General features: G+C 33.7%; 1 protein-coding gene across 1 annotated transcript; it reads left to right on the forward strand.

Moving 5' to 3' along the window:
* The first annotated feature begins 842 nt into the window (after positions 1 to 842).
* Positions 843 to 23,747, forward strand: LOC134282235 (uncharacterized). The gene is made up of 24 exons (XM_062764664.1): positions 843 to 1,858; positions 2,590 to 2,766; positions 2,851 to 3,040; positions 3,150 to 3,366; positions 4,263 to 4,427; positions 5,092 to 5,216; positions 5,372 to 5,536; positions 8,182 to 8,226; positions 8,413 to 8,568; positions 9,599 to 9,707; positions 9,949 to 10,112; positions 12,336 to 12,542; positions 13,831 to 14,269; positions 14,505 to 14,683; positions 14,963 to 15,199; positions 15,437 to 15,607; positions 16,076 to 16,236; positions 16,332 to 16,965; positions 17,100 to 17,232; positions 17,573 to 17,820; positions 18,094 to 18,268; positions 19,703 to 20,947; positions 21,053 to 21,156; positions 22,366 to 23,747. Exons 1-24 carry the CDS (start codon positions 942 to 944, stop codon positions 22,525 to 22,527), a joined length of 6,525 nt encoding a protein of 2,174 aa, XP_062620648.1. The 5' UTR covers positions 843 to 941; the 3' UTR covers positions 22,528 to 23,747.
* The last annotated feature ends 134 nt before the right edge of the window (positions 23,748 to 23,881 follow it).

The following is a 23,881-nucleotide window of genomic DNA, read 5'->3' on the forward strand; positions in this document are numbered from 1 at the left end:
ATTTTTGTGAATTTGGCGTGTCATATCTATCTCCTATACGGTTCAAAAGTTATGGCGAAAGTTCAAAAAAGCTATTTTTAGCACATAGGTCACAGTCAAGGTCACAAGGTCATTGATCTTGATGTCATTTGAAATAGCTAAGTTAGTGGAGCATACGTAACAAATAAGTCTCTATCTCTTAAGGGTCAAAAGTTATCGCTAAGGTTACAGTTGACAAGAGACATACAGATAGACATACATACGCTCCCGATCTATATACTGTATCGATATATCTAGTATATCGATCCGGGCTTATAAAAAGAAATAAAATAATCTGAAAGTTATGACATTTCTCTGAATTTAAGCAGAGTGGTTAAAGGTATCTTATATATTCAGAAAATGAAATAAAAAGTGGGGGTTGTTATATTAATTTTCAGGTATAACTAAAATAGTGCTAATCAATCGCATTGTAGGACTCCAGATCGTCGGAGTTCAAGCTGGAAAACTTTACGGTGACTCCAGACAAGGAAATCTATGTAAGAAATATGGCGAAGGTTGAAAATCCTATCAAAGGCAAATATATACATAATCAAACTGGAAAGGAAATACAGAATTTCACTGATGTACAGTTTAATATCGCTCATCCAATTTACAAATCACCTCCCGAGGGGATTGGAATTTTGTGGAATTTTGGAGATAATACCATAACAACGGAGACTCTACGGAGCTTTTCGAAGGTCCATAGGTATACCAGTCGTGGACAATATAATTTCTCGGCAACATTTGCAATGGGGAGTGAATCTTACAAAACAAACGGAACTATATATATTGGAATAATTCAAGAATTTTCGGTTTCTCCTTATAACGTTACCGTAGGGCACGACGCACAATTCTCCATAACCGTTTACGGTGATTTAAAAAATCAAGTATTGCGTTATGACTTTTACAACGATTTTGGTATAATGATCTCTACGCCATCTGCAAACGGTAATTATACATTTAGGAAGCCATACATTCATATACCTTATGTACGCGTTACTCTTTTAAACGAGACTACGGAATACGCTTATTCAACCACCCAACTGGCGGTGGACTACGATTTGTCCGGTGGCAGTTTAATATTAACCTCTGGTAACAACCCTGTCAGTCTGCCCCCTGGGTCTAACACATTATCGCTGCAGGGTCTACTTGGTGATGCAGCAACTGAATTCACTTGCAATATATCGACAGGTGATAAACTAAACCGGACTCAATTTAGTTACGATTTAGTTGAATCCAAAGAAATTTCCATATCAATCTCTTATAAACATGATTCTCTTGGAACAATGACATCTACAGCTCACTGTTATAATAGCATATCAGAATTAAGAACTAACCTGACTTTGGAAGTCGTTAATCCATGTTTCCGAATTAATGAGCGCTTCGATAGACAGTATTCTATGCCAGATACTCCACTAGAAGCTTCCGTCACAGAGGACTTGATAATATTCTCAAGGAGCGTGATAAACTGTGAAGAAATGGGATCACTGGACTGGACTGTGGAATATGCCGACATCCAAAGTCGGGGTATTATCTACACGAACGTAAATTTTAAAAATCTAGCAGATCCGTTGACAAATGTGATGCTGATTCCAAAATATTCACTAAAGCCTGGCTTATACAAGATAACAAGCCTCATTTCCGTAAAAGATACATGGCTTGAAGAATATACCTTTGTTAAGTTCACTCTTCCGCCCCCGACAGCTTTCATTGAAGGCGGTGACTCTGTGAGCGCAAAGGGGAATACATATACCGAAATAATCCTTAATGCGGTAGATGTCTCGTATCAACAGGAAATAGGAGATGGAGGAGGACTGACGTACAGCTGGACTTGTCGCAGGTAAACAGGAAGAGCACTTATTAAACCGAAAGTAACCATAAATGAATTATTTTTGCATATATTAACAGAAAATCAAATGATTTGAATTTAATTGTCAATATTTAACACCTAGCAGTTCCCCCTTAGGAAAACTATTCACACACAAAACAATACCAGTGAATAGAAATCACTGCTTTTTACTTCGTTAGAGATTGTCGCCCACATGGCGCAGTGGTTAGAGCGTCTACTCTAGAGTCGCGAAGTACGGAGTGATATACGTTGCGGGTTCGAATCCCACTGTGGGACGTGGAGGCCGGTCCTTCGGATGAGCCGTATAAACGGAGGTACCGTGTCGCAGTAGGTCCCTCCCTGTTCAATGGCCCTGAGCGCCGAGTATAGGACAGAATTTGCAGCTGTCCAGCGGCAAGTGGTGGCGTCTCCATATGAGTGAAAAATTCTCGAAAGGGACGTTAAACGATATACAATCAATCAATCCATAGAGAATTACATGTAAACAGTGTAAACACCAAATTCAATTACTAGTAATTTATCTTGGCGTTTTAAACTGTTAAGTATACTTGAATTAAATACCTTTAACTTTCCTCAATATTTATATCAAATTGTTTTTAAATTGTAAGACATTCTGTTCAACGCCAGCAAATCACAGAGCTTTAAGTCGTTATAATGCTATATGCTGAAACAATAAACTTTTAAATACATGTTTGAAACTGAATACTTTATTTTACATTCAGATCTGACGGCGTAACGTTCACACAAGGCTGTGGGGGCAGTAGCGGTAAATGGACACTACTACTGGACACATATAACTCCTATGATGTCACTGTAACAGTGTCAAACCAGCTGTACTCTACAAGTTTTACTCAAAGGATCTTACGAGTCAATCCGGACATCCCTGTTGTCTCCTTAAGGTACGTGTCAGTGAGAAGGATTAATATTAGTTTCAGGGGATGTTTAATCCTCCATGGCACCTAATATTTCCGTCTTTTATCTAGGTGCCTCTCTAACTGTGGACAAAAAGCTGTTGTCTCGAGAAGAACTATTTATAGAGTCTATTGCAAGAGATGCAAGGGTTCACGCAAAAACTACCAGTATTCATGGTTTCTAGAATTCCATAACTCGACAGGAAGTAATATAAGAATAGAAGAAGAGAAACTGAGGAAAATGACATTGAACTATGGTAGTTGAATAAATCTGTTTAAAATTCATTAACCAAATATAGGTTGATATACATGTAGGTTCCACTGATGAAATACTAACGAGTTTATTATATTAAGGTTTTTTTCTTACAGAGATACATAAAAGAATCATCATCATCAAGGAGGGTGTGCTTAAAATAAATACTACGTATACATTATCTGTAACTCAAAAACGCGTGTGGTCCAACTGCAAAAGATTTTTCTTCTGGCATTGGTGTAACACAAGATTTGATGATCCAAGTCATGTTTCGGTTACATTTGAAACCGGAAGTCCTCCAGTTTCTGGAACTTGTCAAGTGGTTCCCTCATCAGGTAAAATGTACAAATCACGTTGTCATAATATTAATATAATTTTCTATAGATAATAAGGAAAAGAAACTTTAAAGCATTATACATGTCTTCTGAAAAAGTAAATACAAAATCTAAGCAGTCAGAGAAATCTGGGATTAAGCCGGAACTTGATCTGAACAGCCTTATCACGTGTCATTGACAGGCGCGGATCATCAAATCAAAATCGTTGTTTTGCGTCTCGTTTGATCTGATGATCTGCGCCACTCAACACGATGTGATACAGATCTTCCTATCAAGTTATTATTATAATTTATTTCAACTTTCTGGAAAGTAGGGTGCAAGACCATTAACATTTCATGTACACCCAAGACAAACGATAAAGAACATTTATGAATAGATATACTCTATAGCATTCCTCACACAAAAAAACGTGTAGGTATTAATACGCTACAACTATTTTCGTTCATAGGCTGTTGGAAAAATATTGATGAAAGCGAAAAATGCACTCGATTTTTTCTTTAGGCCAAAATAAAAAATACTCTTGTTTCCTGTCACCCAACCTACCCTACATCTTACCCTCCGACCCTAAAAGTTTTTATTACATTTTCATTTTTGGGGTGACTATTTTCCTAAAATACTAAACAAATGCTTAAGTCGACCGACAATGTTTATAGAAATAATACATCACAAGTGTACAGGATACCTTTACTTTATAAATCTTGATCAACAAACTTGCTTTGTAAACTGTTTACATATCGTTTCTTGTTATTACATGCTATATATGTTCTGCGTTCATTCAGTTTCGAAAATAAAATTTTTTCTCAAATTAAATTTTTTTTCCTACCTACCTACCCTAATTTTTTAGGTCAGGGGACAGGAAACAAGAGTATATTTTCTTTTGGCCTTATCTCTTTCAGGATATGCAATGACTACTGAATTTAGAGTAAACTGCACTGGGTGGAAAGCTGGAAACTCTGATAAGGAAAATCATCATCAACCACTGTTGTACATTTACAAGGCCCTTATCTATCAGAAGAATGGGAAAATGATAACACGTTTCTCTACCACTCTCTACAGTGGATGTAAGCAAGCTCTCTCTCTCTCTCTCTCTCTCTCTCTCTCTCTCTCTCTCTCTCTCTCTCTCTCAAGGGACACCCCTTGCCCCTTTCATTCACCACTTTCTGCATTTGCAGTTGATCCCAGTCTTGCTTATTATATACATCTAACTGAGGACAAAATTGTTCAATTTTAGCCCTTATCTACATTAAATCTGAGATTCCTTTAATTATTTCAAATATTTTGTATTAACTGTCTATCCATAACCAAAGCACTGCCATGTTATAAATCTTGAATCAAACATTAGAGTGGATTTAATATTTAAGTCATTGGCCTTGATATTATTTTTTTTTCTCTTGATTTAACGCCAGTATATCACAGAGCTTTAAGTCATAATTATAGTACCTATTAAATTTATTCCTTATTTTATTTTCAATCATCGATGTAAAAAGTAAGACAATTTTTCCTTCAAAAATGCCTTTAAATTGTATATTTTAAGCGGATTGGTACGATATTGACTTGCCATTATTACGTAGGCAACATAGGTTAAACGATATACTATATAGTAAAAAAAAAATTTCCAATCGAATGACGTAACAACCAAAATTTTAAAATTATACATTAAATTCATATGTGCACATATATACATGTGTACTTGTAAAATTCATGCTGAAACTATTTTAATGAAAGATGAAAGCTCAGTTGGAGATTTGAAATTGCCGACGGGACCCAAAGAGCATTTACAGATTGTAAAAATAATGGTGGACGTCGTGGATCACCTTGGAGAAAGGAGTGACTGGTCACAGAATGTAGTGGTATTTTTTTTAATACATTGCAATATCAAGACACGAGACCGAAAAAAAAATTAGTCTGTCTCAGCAATCCCATTTTCAAAAAATATTTTAGAATAGAACTTTGGAATTAAACTTGATTTCACGACCATTCATTATAAAAAAAATTTTTCTGCAAGGTTTATCCAATGCATGTAAATTCAACATGGGACGATGGTGATAAATTTGATAATCTCTGTCAAAAATTTGAGAGTTTGAATATTCAGGAGAAGAGGAATAGGAATTACCTGTCACAGCTTCACCTCATGATAGCTGTCTCCTCAATGTTCATCAACATACCACCGGTAAGAATACGGTAAAAAAGTAAAATAAGTAAAAAAGGTAATGAAATATTTTGTCAATATGTTATATAATTCTCTATTAAATCATCCCAAAAATCCTTATACCAAAAGCAACCCAAAGAAATAAGGAAAAAACCCAAACAAACAAACAAATTATGAAATCATAACACTGTGTGCGAGAAAAACTAGATGATTTATGTGTTTATCAAATGGTTATGATCACATTGGGTAGGTACATAAAAACACTCAAGACTTGTTATGTAATGTGGAATCTGATTAATGTATCTATATGATATGTTCACATATATACACAATATTCAACTATTCCACTCTCTTTGAAATAAATGGTAAATTTTCCCGGTGTCATTGTGGTAATAAGGACCCTCTCTACTCTAGTGCAAAATTTTTCCGGACATTGTTATTATTAAGTTTATCTACTCAGTTTTCATGGTACTTGGCATTAAACCAAGGATAAATAACCAAACACAACACAGTACAGTGAATAGAAATCACTGTTGTTTACTTCTATTGAGAAAATACATGTTTGAAATCACATGTCAACGTTTTGCAAAAATCCACAATATAAAAGCTAACGACTTTTCAACTTTAATATATACATCTATTCCCAAAGATAAACACAAGTCCAAGCTTTTTAGCATCATTGATAGCTCGTTAATAAAAATAGAACCCGTAAATTTTCGTAGTTTGTCATTGATCATTTGCAAAATAGTATTATTTAAACATTCTAATTGTACACGCGAGCTAAGAACTCCGGTCTCCGAAGTTGATATTGAAAAGATGCTCGAGTTTCTGTGTGGTTTTTGGAAGCCAGGTCTTCCAAGAATCTATTGAATTTCCATTGGGTACCAATTCCGCTCCATTAATAGCAGACTTATTTATTCATTTGAAGCAGTATTTGTCTAAAAAAAACTTATATTTGAAAAAAAAATACAATCATGTGGCCTTTAACTCGATATTTAGATACATGTATATCGACAACGTATTTTCAAATATATTTCCATTCTTAGATTGACAGGATATATCCCGGTGAGAATGAAATAATATACCATAAGATAAATAAGATTTGTGTCTTTAACTAGAAATAAATGCTTACCTAACAACAAAGCTTTATGATATACGTGATGATTTTAACTTTTCAATCGTCAGTTTTACTAACTTATTTAGCAATATTCCTTTCTAACTTGCATTACGAGTTTATATCTCTCAGTTGATTCGATATGTAAGAGCATGTTCTGCGTATGAACAATTTATAAAATTTGTCTCTTACATTATGCTGAATAAAATCGTATACGTAGAAATTTTAGCGAGGATTTAATTTTGACATTATAGATAGTTTTCGATGGACCTAAATTTAGCAAAAGTTACCTCCCGTTGGTCGCCATATTGGAGGTCGACTCGGTGAGTTTTCCTCATTGTCTTACCAAGTTTAAGAAAATATAGCAGAAATATTTGGTTGAAAATCTTTATTAAATATTTTTTTTTTATATAAAGGAGGCTTCCAAAAATTTATATACTTCAGAAAAATAATGATTCCTAATTAAAAATCGCAATTATGAAAATTTAAAAATGGTTGAACAATGAAGCAATATGAGCATTTGGACCTCCAGTATGGCTGCCAACGGGAGGTAACTTTTGCTAAATTTAGTTCAAGTGAAAACTATCTATTAGCGAGGCTGTTGAGATTGCTAAAATTGAATATCGCTAAAAATAAATCGCATGCTATTTGTACTAGCTTCTTAAGTGAGTATTTTAAAATCGCTAAATTACTTCTGGCTAAAAAATAAACAGTTTTGAAGGAGAAATCGCTAAATTGCGTCTCGCTAAAATTTCCACTTATACGGTACATTCTGACTTACCATTGATCTACAAGTAGCCTAGCACCGTGACTGGCTGAGCACATAGCTGTAGTAACATTGACTTCAGAGTAAAGTTTAAATTCAACATGACACATCGATCCTTACACATTTCACAGGTGATAACTCAAAAGTAGTCAGAAATAAAAATCATCAAAGATAAATAGATCATCTATAATTGTATGATTTAAGCAAGCCTCGCGAATATACTCCATTTCAAGTCGTTGGATAAAGCAAATATAGAACCACACAGTAGAGATGACCTCTCTCTCTTAGATTTGATATGATTTACAATTGTTCTTGAAACCCTACCGGTATATAACGTTTATGACTTTATATCACGTTAGGTGGATACTTCTCCTGTTGGTATAGAGAGGATCCTGAGCTTACCAGTTTCTAATGATGTAAGTATTTCTGATAGAGAGGAACTAAGTCAACTAACGATCTAAGTATTTCTGATAAATATCTGATAGATAAGATATTGAGCTTGTCAAATTCTAACAACGCAAGTACAGTAAAACTCGGTTAGTATGAACACGGATATTGCGAATTCACGGATATAGCGAAGACATCTTTGATCCCCAGCTACATAAATTTAATGACTTTCTTACAAGGTTATAACGAATTACGGATATAGCGAAGTAATTTCATAAATCCCAGTGAATTCGTTATAACCGAGTTTTGCTGTATTTCTGAAACTTAAATTCTTATACAAATTCCTGTTTTCATAATCAACTAATCAAGTTTGAAGACATCATTCTTTTATTGTTTCAGACTAATCCATTTTTGGATGACTTGTTAATCGCGAGATATTCTGAGGTAAGTGTTGTTCAACTTAATAGGTTTGTCTTAATCACAAGTTAAAGAATATTTTATTTGAAAAACTTGATAAGCGTTCAGTTTTTTTAATATCAGTATCTCGTCAATTTAAACTTTTTGCAAAAGTGTTTTTTTTCAAAAGGACATAAATGAAACATTAATTGACTATTAATCTTGTACTTATAGAAAGTAGAAGAGCTGCTTGGAAATATATCGAATATCGTGGAAATTATAGACGGCGCCACCAACCAATCAATGCTCACTCACCAGATGCTAAATCTGATCACGTGGACGATGCATTCTCTAACTCGACATTCCCAGTATATCAACGAAAATTCAATAGTATGACATGAGAAATTATAGCTATTCCCAATTATATTAGTGCAGTATCTTCGATGGCAGAGGATAGTTTCGAATAAATTACCGGTCAAAAAATAGAAAAAATAGAGAAACCTGAAGTTTGAATGCATATTATAGGTAATTTTATTGCTAGAATATTTTATGGGTGCATTTGGAGGGAACTGGTGGCCTTGTATATTTTATTGAAATATGACACTTTAGTGTCACTACTACTGTATATGGGATATGGACTAGAAATACGAAACTAAGCTCAAAACTCGCTCTACCGGTATTTCACCAGAAAAGCGGGGTGGGTTCACAGGATGAATTGAAGCTTGAAAACGAGGTGGTTGAGCCATTATCTCTTGCTGTTCATTGTTATGTACAAATGTTATTCTGCAATTTGTGTGGTAGCTTAAGTCAGGCGCACGGGCCTGGAAGCAGGTGCGGCTGCGGCGAAATATGAAAATAGGCTTGATTCACATGAAATTTTGAGATTGTCCCTGCGCCATCTTTAGGGCTCATTGTGTAAGTTGTACATGTTTTATTCCTAAAAGCTTCAAATTTCTCAAGGGACAACATCATACTATTATTACATGTAGAGGGAATTTAAAATTTTTCAATGCACATTTTTAAAGCAGCTCAATATTAAGTAAACCGTCAGTCAAACGTTTTGATTGCAAAAAAAACTATCCTCTGCCACCTTCCACTCTCTGCTCATATCTCCAGTCGTACTCTAATTTATTCGTTTACTGAGCAGTCGTACTCTAATTTATTCGTTTACTGAGCGACTATTCGGTAGATTTTGCGTCAATACGTATGCTACTGGATCGATATCTCAATATGAATATTCCTTATCAATCTCATTGAAACTTACTTCTTTTATTTTAAGAATTTCTTTTATATCATTTAGGTCGATAACACAGTATTTCAATGTCATTCCAGGACAACGTTCAGAAACACTTGCATAAAAAGAAAATTCCTTCCATATTGGTTTATATTATATATTGAACTATTTTTTTTAATCATTTAGCATGTAATTTTGGGGATATTTCGACGGTTTTCATTACGAATAAAAGAAAATTTTAAAGTGCGACCTTTCATGATGAAATACAAAGGAATTATGAATGATTCAGTCAAAGGTATGTTTGTAACTGTCCTTTCATATGAATTCATCGGTACAGCTACATGTAGATGTTTTCTTTTACATACAATTAGAAACGTTGGGGAAAAAATTAAGTATTTAAATAAATATTTATTTCAGTTTTTGAATCATTTCAACAGTAGTTGCGTTACGTTATGAAGAAGAAACGTCAAGCTTGTAGTGTATTGTTCCTACTTTCTACTACTGTATATTTTTTTTACCACTTTTTCCTTCTTTAGGCATGGTGAGTGTTTTACAATCTATATTTTTCCAAATCCATGCAATTGATGATCGGGCTAAACGCAAGGATATTGATACGAAGTTATGGGAAAAGTCACGAACCCAAAACTGTGAAAGAAATTTAGAAGAATTTCTTCAGCTCACAGAAAATACAACTTCTCTGGTATTTATTATTTAGAATTAACATTGATTATGTGTCATTTATTTTTTTTATTACATATGTATCATTATAAACAAGAATTACAAGAAAGGGAAAAAGAAGTTTTTGGAAAAGTAAAATGGATGCACACCTTCTATTTAGAATATATATATATATATATATATATATATATATATATATATATATATATATATATATATATATATATATATATATATATATATATATATATATATATACCGTATAAGTAGAAATTTTAGCGAGGATTTAATTTTAGCATTATTAGCGAGGCTGTTGAGATCGCTAAAATTGAATATCGCTAAAAATAAATAATGTATTATTTGTACTAGCTTCTTTAGTGGGCATTTTAAAATAACTAAAATTACTTCTCGCTAAAATTCAATTACAAGTTTTTAAAGAGAAATCGCTAAATTTGCGTCTCGCTAAAATTTCCACTTATACGGTATATATATATATATATTAGGGATGTCAACGAGTACCCGGTTAAAGAGTATCGAATACTAAAATCGGTACTCGGTTACTCGGATATATATATTTTTGAATATTTCTAAGCTTATTTTTTAATGCATTAAACAATCTGTTTTAAAACGTAAAATACTCATTGCACTTGTACATACAGTAATTAGGGTTTCTTACTCCACTAAATGACCGTTATTGCCCGTGGCAGTGTTTATACAGTAATTATCGTGATCAAGCACCTGTTACCTGGCTTTCCTCACCTTTGCTTGTCTTCTACCCTTATTTAATGATTTGCTAAATATTTGTTTTCACTGAACATCGTTTAAGGTCTGTTATGATTGAATAAATTAGACAATTTTGTCAATTCTCCGAGAAGCCGTAAATTCTCGGGAAAAGAGACAGGTCTATGATATTACACGCGCGATTGTTGATATGGTTGTGTTTGATTACTTGCCAATACATGTACAAATGGTTGAAGACAAAGGCTTAAAAAAAACTGATTTCCATCGTTGCACCAAACTACAAAATACCGTACGTCCCGTAATACTATAAAATATAGGATCGAAAAGTGTACAAAAATCGTAAATCCGCTCTGTCAGAACTTGGTCAAGTTCAAGTCAAACTGTACGACTGATACCTGGACGTCAAACGCAACAAAGAGTTACTTTACAATTACGGAGTAGATTATTTAAAAAAAAAACCATGAATCACTAACGATTTTATTTCTTGTGTTTATCTGATAAATAAATTGAACTTTAAAAAATGTTGCATGAAATTTCGTCGGGCACGAAGTGCTCATCATTGTTTCAACAGAAATGCATTAACGGGTAAACCTCCTATTAGAACATATTGTTTTTTTCTATAAGAGTTTACAATGTTTTACATTCATCAATTTACTTGTTCATATATATTTACACTTTTACCGAGTACCCGGGTACTCGATCGGAAAAACGTCCGAGTAACCGAGTATTAAAAATTGACCGATTTGACATCCCTATTATATATATATATATATATATATATATATATATATATATATATATATATATATATATATATATATATATATATATATATGTAAGTAAAAGTTAACATTGGATAATAAGTGGGGGTTTTTTTAATTAAAAGGTGTAGTTTAGAGGCAAAGACAGACCCTAATTGCAATATTGTCTCATTTTGCAGTTGATATTAGCTTCAATGTAGGTATTATTGTAACCTCATCAAAGTTTTAAAAATATATCCAGTGTCTGATTTTCTTTATTTCTAATTATATTTCGCCTGGTCTTTTTTTGTCAAGCTGGCCCAAAGCCTTAGTGACCTTTCAGCAAGGGTCTTCATCACTAAGTCAAATTCAAACTGTCTTGTTCATGATAATAGACTTTATTTACACACTGAATTGTCTTCAGGATTTTCAGTTTTTTCTCGATCATGACAAGGAGCACATTGCTTGTTTATGCGATCGGAAGGGGATGCTGACTCCTCAATGGTACCTGATCCCGACTCTGATGTTTTTGAGACCTCTACTTGCTCGGCGTCCAATGTGTATTGTCTAAATGAGTTTGAGCTTGAATATTGTTCGCTATCTCCCTATTTCATTGCAGATATTGCTAGTATATTTTGCGTATGTATTTCTGGTGATAAGACTAACTTTTGTGTACCAACACAATTCATTGTAAAATGTCAAATTTGTATGGAATTCTGTATTGCCTAACAAGTAAATTAATTCGATAGCATAATTTTTTTTAGAAAGAAACTTTTCAAGGTGGGATAGAGGAAGTGATTTCTACATTACAACAAGCTTTGTTGTCTGTTCTTGTTTCTGGAGAGGGTGAGGTATCGGTAAACTTTGGGCAGGCTACAATGAGTGTCGAGAGAACGGATCTGGGAAACAAAACTAACGGAATGGAGAATGTGATCCCAACGCTGGAGATGGAGGAAGAAATAGTATGCGAGGTATGTTCTTCCCTTCTTTCTTGACTTTGAAATAAAATATAATCGCATGTTTTTTTTCTGCCCGTCCGATAACTGTATTTGGATTATAAAACAACACACACATTGCATGATGCACATAGACGTTTATGTAATTAATCTTTTCATTTTTTAAAGAATGAAACTTATTTTAACTTATACGATATAACATAACTTGGGGCAGTTTACGGTTTATAAATCGCGAAGTCTCTCCTAATCTCCTGATTCCTCCAATTGGCAATTTAAGTTATAGTTTAGGTCAAAGTCTCCCATTCTTGATTGTTTACAAATAGCAGAGGCAACATAAATTACATCAATAAAAATGTCCCCCATGTAATAGTTCTTTTCATTTTTGTGTCGTTTATTTAAGACATATGCAAAAGAAAAATAGCAAAAAACAAATTAATTATACAAAGTATTTATTGTTTTCAGATTTTTTGTAAGATTTCCGTTAGATTTCAAGTGAAATTTAATTATTTAAAGATAAAAAGTCTTCGTAATTATGTCAGTTTTGTTAATATAACTTTTGTGCATTCCTGAATTCATGATTTTGATAATAAAATTAAAGTACCAACAATATGTGCCAGCTAGATTCTACATGTTTTACCAGAACTCACGAAAGAGATCGTTTACAGATCTATTTAATGAACATGTGAACGATAGGATGTCATATCTTTATAAGTGACAATGAAAAAAGATTAAAGAAGAGGCTAACAATTGCAAAAAGAAATCTAACATTAAATAAAGCATTATACACAATGTTTTTAATGAAATAGATTAATAAATGCGGTACTTTAAATACTAGTTGTAGAGGCACTAATCTTGTGCATAAAAATGTTTCTGTCCATAACGCAAAATTACAAATTTCATCAATTCTCTATATTCATTTGATTTTTCTCCTTGATACTTTTTCTCTTATTTCCAAACTAGACGAAGCTTTCTATAGTATGTGATTTCAATCGCGTCCAGCCCTGGACTCAGCTTTTCAGTGCTTGACTAGTGTACAACAAAGGTGTTTTAACTGGATCAAACTTTTCTATTTCTGTATTAACTACAAGAGACTACTTTGAAGGAATGCAATGAATTATTTAAATTTAAGAGTTTCTGTTACTGTAATATCATTTAAACAAAAAAATAGTAACACCCCCTCCCCCACCCCAATGATTTTTTTAAAATTAACTGTCTAATTTTTTAAAAAAAAATTAATACGTTTTTAATGAAATTTGTCATAGAGTGACATGAGTTTTATTTTATTTTATTTTTTTTGTAATAGGCAATGGAGTATGAGGGTGATATAAATCCACATAGCAGTAGCGATAACAGCGATGTTGATCACACCAAAAAATCAAAGTGTTATTCGAAGTATTCTTTACCCATTGTATTTCATGTAAAAGAGACACCAAAACTTAAAAGGATAAACAGCTTTATTGACCCTGACGATGATGATCAAATGATTTACTTTCAACTCAATGCCTCGACGAAAGCTGTTCTAATTTATTTTCGTCCGTCTAGCATTGACGTTTTTCAAAGGCGCAGAAATTCTCTCTACACTGTGTATGCACGACGAAACGAAAGGCCCACATCTAAACTAAAACACTTCCGTAAAAAGATAACTGTAAATGATTGGTCTGAGGAACTAGGATTCAAAGTATTTATTCCCAAAGGAATTTGTGGTGAAGGTGATTGCTTCCTCGGAATAAAACCACGAAAAGGTTAGTAAACTTCTGTCACGTCACTGATGACGTAGTACATGTTTCAGTCATTGTTGATACAGTACCTGTATCAGTCACTGTTGACGTAGTACATGTATCACTCACATTGTACATGTATCAGTCACTGTTGATGTAGTTCACACATCAGTCACTCTTGTTGTAGTACACTTATCAGTTTTGTTTTCTTGTTGAAAGTTGTTAAGTTACACCTGTTTGTTAATCTGCACTTTCACAGTTTTGATGGGAAAGAAAGTCATTGTTCAAAAACCGTCAAATAAAAGAAAACGAAGCAGTTCTACTCCTCAAAATACTTTTGTTAAAGTTCCACTTCCAGAGATTGAATTGGATGCCATAATCACAGCTATAGGGTGTGCTGTGCAGATAAATGATTTATGGAAAGATGACGTGTGCAATGTAAGAAGTAAATATTGAATTTTTAGAATATTGTGAAAAAAGAGAAAATGAATGTTATGAACATGCAATTTCTAAATGTTTTCTTATAATTTTTTCGTACATAGCACATTTAACCAATCAATGACAAATGTCATATAATATGTAGTATATTAAGACTTTTTTCAAAAAGATTATAAAATGTGTTGGATTAAAAGCAATTTTATTACTCGTTGATTGTATAATAATGTTTATGAGGTTAACAATTGAAAAAAAAATGTGTGTACATGTACGTATTTCTAGCCTTTACCAGTCTCAAACATTAGGGAAGTTATATGTAGATGTCCTGATATATCAGCGAGCCAAAACGTGGTCTACGGCTCCTCGTTCTTGGCTGTGAACGACATTGATTTCCATGGGACTTTCCATAACTTTGACATAAGCAATGCAGTTGTTTATGGGACGATCATAGCAATCCTGCTTATATACACACTTTTACTTTTACTTCTAAGACGAAAAGATACTGAGGACAGGGAGAAGGTGAGCTTTAATAACAAGAGTTCAAGCTGAACATTATGGTGCTTGTTACTGTTACTAAATATAGAAGAAGTGGGTCATTTTTAAAAAGATATTCATAAAAACATTGTATATGTGTTACAAAGAAGGTCCCGAGGAAGACAGGTGCTTGTGCTAATCGGGTACCTTCTATAAATAAAGTATCATAATTATTGTGAAAAAAAATTGTCACATCCACTAAAAATCAGTTTTACTATTTAGTGTACTTTGGGGTTCTTGTGTGACAATGACGTAGATGATGATTATTTCTACCTCGTTACCGTTGTCACTGGGTTAAGAGCAGGCGCGGGCACCCAGTCCAAGGTGAACTTTATCCTGTACGGCGAGTATGGAGACAGCGGGGTTCGAATCCTCAGTGAGGATCTCCAGAAAGTAAGGATTGATTTTTGATCTCTACAACTTTTACAAGATTATGAGAAAAAAAGGATTCATCAAAAGAACTATAAATGAACTATACCTTAGAATGTAGTTTATCAGAACATGTTTTCCCTCTTATGCATTGTATCTATTCTTCATTGAAACATGATCAAAACATTTCCATTTCTTTCCTTGTGAGAATGAGAATGTGAAAATATAACGAACAGAAAAAGGCGAATTTGCCTTTTGAACATCTTGGACAATATTGAATATATCTAACAGGATAGTAGTGAGTTTAATTTGAGACGTTGTGGCGAAGTGACTCTTGCCAAATGAATTGAATAGCCACCTTTGATATCTCCTTAAACACTGTTTTTTGTTTTGCATTTCGCTTAAAAACAGAAACAAAAGTGAACCGAAAAGGAGATATGAATTCTAAAAGCTTAATACCCAGCAATTTTATAGAAAATATTTTTCTTTTAGGGCTTTGCAACTGGAAGTATCCATCGATTTATTATGTCAACACCAAAATACCTTGGAAGATTAATAAATCTGTGGATTTGGCACGACTTCTCGGCGATAGGCTTGGAGCAAAGTTGGTATTTGAGAAATTTAATCTTTGATGATTTGAAGACTAGAGAAAGGTAGGGAAATTGCTTTTTCACATATAATTATCCAAATCGTTGCAAAAATTCATTATCCGACACGTTCATTACACTTTGTTTCTTTCATTGAATAGGTATGTTTTTCAGTGCAATACATGGTTAGCATTGGACAAGGTTAATGGCTGTCCTGATTATTTCGCTTCCGCTACTGATGTGCATGACAGTAATGTATTGTTTTCAGACCAACTATTTCACAACTTTACTGAAAATAGTTTGTGGTTTTCTACAGTCTTTCGCCCTGAGCACAGTTCATTCACCCGTGTGCAACGTTTGTCATGTATACTAGCATTTTTGTTTTTGGCAATGCTTGCGAATGCCATGTTTTACGAAGCACCCGGTACAGATGAAGAAGGAAATCTTAAAATTGGAATCATCTCATTTTCGCTAACAACAGTTTTTACATCACTAAAATCCACCGTCATCACAACTCTGCCCATCACCTTAGTGACACTGATTTTCCAACACACCAGAGACAATGCTACTGAAACAGATAAAGAACACAGCGCCAAACTTATCCGACAAAGTAGAAAACCTCTACCGCATTGGATGCGTCACATTGCTTGTGCGATTATAGTATCATCGATTGCATCTTCAGCTTTTGTGTTGATTATGTACAGCATGCAGTGGGGTAAAACTAAATCGCAGGAATGGCTCTCATCGTTCGTGTTTTCATTTTTTGCGTCTCCATTTTGTATTGACCCTTTGAAGGTAAAGCGACACGTTTATTCTAAGTTTATTATATACGTCATATGTACCATTATTGAATTTCTGAAATTCGCGTCAGCCTTTTTGCAAGATACAGCTTGTTATCTGATCATATTAATTCGATTTTTTTTAAATAGTTGCTTCTTTTCGCTGCTGTATTTTCTTTCATCTTGAAAACCCCTTCCACCAATAGATGTATTGAATTTGATATCACGCTTTTAAAGAAATACTGTGCCTTCCATTCATGCAAGAAATCTAAACATTATGTTGGTAAGTGCTTTAATTTTAAAGACTGTCTCTTATGCCAAAGATTTACAAACTCATGCTAAATTATGCTAATTTGTATGCTTTAGGTAATAATGGTCTTGTATTTATCCAGAAATATTATTAATGATAAAAATAAGCATTAGGTTGAGGTTTATAAGAAATGACTTTTTAGCACTACAACTAAACTACGAAGAAAGACAGTAGACTGGTATTTACAATGTTATATGTTGAATATGTCAGGGTTTTAAGATTATTGCAATTACAACCCTTTTTATTAGTTTTTTTAAAAATCAAATGAGAAATATTTTCCAATAGTTTCTTTCAAAATGTTATTCTTTTAAAGAACTTGTTGGATTAGTTTTTCATAAAACTCAGCCACTCAATGATTCGAAAGCTGATTTTATGCGGAAAAGACACAAAGAGGTTGCTTCAGCAAAAAAAAGTTTCCAACATCTGGTGATGTCATTGGTATTAACTGGAAGTGTTTTAGTAATAGGGTTCAATGAGTTTGATGTCAATGCCTATTACTTTCAAAACAACATCAGAAACTACCTTGTAAGCGATGGATATGGCCAATTCGGATTTTCAGCGGTTTGTATTCTTTTGCGAACTTCCACCAAAGAGGTAATTTTAACATAATAACGGAGGAATTTAAATGGGAAAATTTCATTTGGATGTCAAAAACTTCGGTTGAGAGGGTATATATGCATTGCTGATATCTCATCTCTCTATTATGTTTTTTTTTAAACCCAACGAAAATTATCTTTTTGGAGATAAATCCTTTTGTCAAAAATGTATACTCATGTTTTCGTCAACTCATTCTAATTAATTGCCATACGTAATTAATTTTAATTATCTCTAAAGGTGAATAACACTGATGGTTTCTATAAATGGATGATGACCACGTTTATCCCTACATTTTACCCTTTAACGGCATACAACGGAGAGAAACTGGATATCTTAGCAGAACAGATGTTTGGTGATATGGCAAACATAAGAGTTGGTCCTGGTCGCATAAGGCAGGTTAGAATGCCAGAACGTAAGTATATCTTAACCAACTTATTACAAATCAATGCTTTCTTATAATTCAAAGCTTGCATGCGTCAGGATGTTAAATGTAAATATTAATTTAGGCCATGCTCTCCCACTATAGCTGGGTAGAATTTTGATTCGTACCACAAGAGACCACTTTGAGTATATTCATTGTAAGAAAATCTTTCTTCAGGTATTAACTGTTTGACTTTTTCACCTGAGAATTTGACTACGCTTGCGAAATTTTACCAAAATTCTAAATTGCTATTACTTTGGAACTATTGAAGTACTTTCATTTTTCATATATATGTATGTCTTGGATTACGACATTGCCGATCTTGACCTTGGAAATTTGATCTTTTAATTTACCTTGGCCACATTGTTTTGGTATTTGGTGTTTGGGCTTTCATTTCGTATAACAAATTGTTTCCTTGGCTCTGACCTTCTTTTGAAAACATTTAAGATTGGTCATAAGATTTCAATGGTAGAAGACAAAGCTTTCATATGTCTTAAATGTATTTTTTGTGATAAAGCTTTCCTAAGATACAATTTGACCTCATGTCTTCATGACCTTGAGTTTTGTTTACTTTCTAAAGACTTCAACTTTGCATATACGATTTGACCGTCTAATTCTAGGCCTTGAATAATTCCAACATTTATTACCTGTTACAAAAGTTTTGTATGAGTACAAACGGTTTTACCTTTGACCTTGATCTTGGAGTTTGACATACTTTTGAAAAAGATTTGCCAATGCCATCACTTTGAAAAGGTACTTAGTATGTGTTTGGGGATTTATATTTGTCATGTATTGGCATTTTTTTTGGGGGGGGGGGGTTCTACGATTTTAACCTTATCAATTTGAACTTGGAATTTGACCTAACCTGCCGATTTTAACTTTAGTCATTACTTCTGAACTTCTGGTGTTAGTGCTCTCTCATATTACCTGTACAAGTGTATTCCATGTAACAAGACCTTTCATTGGACTACTCCAAGTAACAGGACCTTTTCGTTGGATACCAAATTTTTTTTTACCTCTTGATATTGATCTTGTAATTGAATAATTGAATGATGGATTAAGCATTTTAGAATTTTCTTCAGCCTTTTTTTTGGATAAATGTACTCATTAATTTAGTCATATTCTCCCCAATAAGCACATTTGAAGCTAACATCTATACTTTATCTATCATATAATGAATTAATGAACCGAGAGGTTCTTAGTACAAAGATCAATACATTTTCAAGAAACACATTTATATTTTTTGTATACATCAAACGTTTTCATTATCAAACTACCTTGTGTCATGGTGGGAAATCATATTTAAGATCTGTTGAATAATCTAAATAGATAGAAATAATGTATTTAAAATATAAAAGAAGAATTAAATTACCAAAATGATGTAAGACACATGTATACAATAAAAGATATCGTTTGCTTGTTTAGGAGAATGTGACAGCACTGTGGTATCCACTGTCTATCCATGCATAAACTCGTATATACTTGCTGCAGAGGAGAAGGGAACTTACTGTCCAAGATGGCAGCAATGGCGGCCCGATTGTTCCGATTCTGGTTTCATCCCCGAGGCTTGGTCCTACATTGATTCTAGTGTCATCTTTGGTACACCTGTGTCTGCTGAATATAACACGTACAGTGGAGGTGGGTACTTCTTCCTCTTGGACGAAGAACGCGACCAATCAAAACGACAAGTTCAAGATGCCAAAGACAATAATTGGATCGACAGACATACAAGAGCTGTTTTGACAGAGTTCACACTATATAACCCAAATACTAATATGTTTATTAATGCAGTGCTTGTGCTGGAGTTTCTCGAACAAGGATTTGCAATGCCATATATTCATTTGCGGCCATTTACGAGATCTCTGACCTTTAACGAATGTCCTACTTCATTACAAACCTCTCTTGCTCTTTTTGTACTATACTTTATTTTCATTTCTGTTGATATTGTGGCGCAGTTGATAACAAACTGTAGAAGTGTGATCAAAAGGGCCTGGTTTTGGGTGGAGGTATTATTTGCCATGATCAGTGCCTGCTGTATGATCCTTTTTGTTGTCCGCAAAAGCATATCAGACAAAACTGAGAAGATGTTTTATGATCAACAATATACTGGAGAAAATAATTTTATTAATTACTATCAAATAATTGTACTGAACATTGCAATCCAGTTTGTATTAGGTATCATTTCCTTTTTTGCCTTTCTAAAAATTTCAAGGGCCTTTCAGTACACCAAGACATTTTCGGTTTTCTGGAGAGTAATTTATAAGTCCTCAAGTCCTTTACTGGGGTTTTCTGTTGTCTTTGGTATCACACTTTGTGCCTTTGCTTCTATGATATATATACTTTTCGGGAAGTCTGTTTACAGCTTCAGGAACATCGCCTCCGTTTTTGGAAGTTTAGCTAACACACTCGTTGGGAGAAATAATGTTGGAATATTAATGAATGTGTCACCAGTTTTTGCTATGTTCTTTTATTTCACTTATGGGGTAACAGTCATTTTTCTGTTGCTAAATATATTTGCTGCAATTCTGAACGAAACAATAGACATAGTGAAAATGAAGAACAGAAGTGCTGAACATGTATTTGGTATCGGCGATTATACTCGTGCCTCCCTAAAGAATATCATTATTTTGATTTCAACAACCGTTTCTGGAAGCAAAGAGAAAAAGAAAGGTAAATATCATCTCTCTCTCCTTTTTAGCAAATTCAACGGTATAATTTAAAAACTATAGACATCGGAAGAGAATTTTGCAAGATATTTTTTGTATACACTGACAGACGAAATTCTTTATGGTGAAGCCAGACAGGACATCGATACATACGCAGTTGTTTATATACTTCAACGACTCTTCTGGGCATACCAGGCGGTAATAAAGGACAAGGTATGGTAGCAGCCAAATCTGTCCCCTTGTATTATGTAGAAAAAAAGAATGCAGTTAAGATTGTTATAGCTTGTAGCTTAGAATTTAAAATTATAATTATCTATTTTAAAACGGGCACTTATTTTGATTCAAAGCTTACACGGACGCCACAAGCGTGTGTAGAAGTGCAACATTTTTCCTAATTTCCTCAATTCAGGTGGCATTTCGTAAAGAAACTCTCACTTCGGGAAACATAGAGCACAATCTTGCCTATCTGAGATTAATGTAAACAAAAACATCTAATACTAATTTATACAATAAATGGTAGATAGTCAAGCTTGTGCTGTATTGGAAAATCGATGAAAATTGTATAAAAATGAGAAAATTCGTAAATTGCCATATCAAAAATCCTTTTTTACCAAATTTTTATTCCCCTTCCCCTTGAAAAGCGGGACGGTATACAGTAATGAGTATGTCCGTCTGTTACACTTTTGGGTACCTATCTCTTATCTGAAACTCCTCTAATACCACTGAATGAAATTGGATGAAACGTTCACAGAATCGTTATTACATATTGCCTTTGTGCACCTCCTTTTGTTTACTTTTTGATCTGACACATATATTGGTTTCCCACAGTAAAACAAGGACGCTGCCATAATATTCATATGAGAGGCAGGATGGGGGTATCATTTAGTGAGAGCATTGCTCACAGTACCTCTAGTTATTTATAAACTGTTTCATCATTCCTTAAGACTACGCAAAGCAGGGGCCAAAAAGGGATTTAAGTCTATCGTGTCCTTTTAAATCATATTAACACAGAAATTGAGGACACTTTTGGACAATAAAGTGAATGCTTTTTTAAAACTTTATGTCGTATTTGTCCATGTGCTTTCTACTTCTTGTCCAACATATTTTGGAATAGGACTAAGTACTGTTATAGACATTGTGATGTTTAGCAGATGTTAATCCTGACGAAATTAAAGTATCGCAATGTTGTTTGGCTGGACACAAAAACACCTAACGGTTTAGGTGGGGTCACAATTGATCATTGGTAAAACTTGGGAAAAATATTTGAATAGTGAACCTCGGGTCTAAGATGACATAGGAGTTGTGGCCTTTGGGTTTATTGATGCATAAAATCATGCTCCTTTAGTTCATTAGATTTCTTCTATTCTATTCTTCTCTATCAAACATAGCGATTTGATAATAAAATCATTCTCTTAAATGTAGCAAGTCAGGAAAGATTTAACAGGGATAAACAACTATGCTATCTTACGAACCATGCCTGATGATGATGATGTTGGCACAGTTGAAGAAAAAACTACAGAAGAAAATATGGAGACAGAGGAAGATAAAGAAATAAACACACATAACCTTTTGAAATACATATGACGAAGTTCTGATTGTTCATCCCTGCCAAGGGAATGTCTCAGAAAGTACAACTGGTTTATAAGTAGAAATATTCCTTTCTAATCATACGTGTTAGATTTGTTTTGATATAAAATAAATACAATCTTTATACAACATATACAAGAGATTTATCACAATTTTAGTTTAATTTTCCAACTGTATTAGACTAAATATTTTAGCTTGATAATCAAAGGAAATAAAAGAAAGAATGGGTGGACTTAACTAGCCAGAAAAAATGCTGCAAATTCAAGTTCCATAAAATGTTATTTTTTTTCCATCATATAAACCCCCTATATCTTAACTGTGTGTTTATGCTACGGATGTGAATTTAAAATGCTCTTTTCGAGGTAAACTAAATAAATATCGAAGGCATGGTGCCTGAAGATTTGTTGAATATCAATAGATAATCAGGGTCATGCATTTTTCATCGTCTGAATACATAGTCAGCGCATGTTTGTCTGCTGTTCTTACGAAAACTGTAGTTGTATATTGAACAAAATAATGCAATTTTAAAAGGAGAGGAGCCGACAAATGTGCGCTCACACTTAATTTAACAAAAAACATGTTCCAAACAAACTTCTCGCTTCCATTGTTACGACTTCGATTGACCTGTTAAATATTACAATTCATCACGTGATGTCCACCTGCGAGTGTACTCTTGGAAACAGTTACATTGTATTCTTCAACCTGACCTAGATGTAAATCACTATGTTTGGTGCCGTTTTCAGAATTTAGCACATTAAATGTTTTAATTTTGCGTGTCCTCACATTTTTAAAAAAAATCATAAAGACATCGCCGTAATATTCCAAACACGTATTCGAATTTCTAGAGAGAGAGATGGAGAGAGAGAAAAATTTCAACAACGACACCGATCGATAGCCCCGCCTCCTATAAATATTGATATCGCGACCTAAAAACCACTCCGGGTACATGTCAAATTCCGGAAGACGACACTAATGTATCCTTGGTTTAATTTTGATTCATGGCAATAAGGCATTGCTTTTGTACATATGTTCTAGCTAAAATAACCATGTATACGTCGCTCTTTCTAGTGGTTGTAATATATTTTGGATTCACTTTATTTTCAACTTGTTAGAGTAGTCTCAAAAAGATCCAAAATAGGGCGTTAAGTCCATCCATTCTTTCTGAGTCAAGTTGACCTTTTGTTTTAAGAATGATTTTTCTCTCCATTGTTAGAGTTATCTCTCTTTGACTATTGATTTTGTATTTTTGAACTCTGTTTTTATTTGAGTAAAAATGATTTTTTTTCCTAACATTGTTTTTTTTTTTTTTGAAGACAAATCACCGATGGACGTATAGCTAACAGATAATACC

The sequence above is a fragment of the Saccostrea cucullata genome, unplaced genomic scaffold (assembly GCF_032062105.1).
Source record: "Saccostrea cucullata isolate Sc308-1 unplaced genomic scaffold, CSIRO_AGI_Scuc_v1 ctg5475, whole genome shotgun sequence".
NCBI lineage: Eukaryota > Metazoa > Mollusca > Bivalvia > Ostreida > Ostreidae > Saccostrea > Saccostrea cuccullata.

What these genes read in the sequence shown, in the direction of transcription:
- LOC134282235 (XM_062764664.1), top strand. Translation starts at nt 942, where the DNA reads ATGATCTCTACGCCATCTGCAAACGGTAATTATACATTTAGGAAGCCA. An exon ending in TACCACTCTCTACAGTGGAT is followed by an intron (nt 4,428 to 5,091) that starts GTAAGCAAGCTC and finishes TTTTAATGAAAG; the next exon opens with ATGAAAGCTCAGTTGGAGAT. An exon ending in GAAATCTAAACATTATGTTG is followed by an intron (nt 17,233 to 17,572) that starts GTAAGTGCTTTA and finishes ATTCTTTTAAAG; the next exon opens with AACTTGTTGGATTAGTTTTT.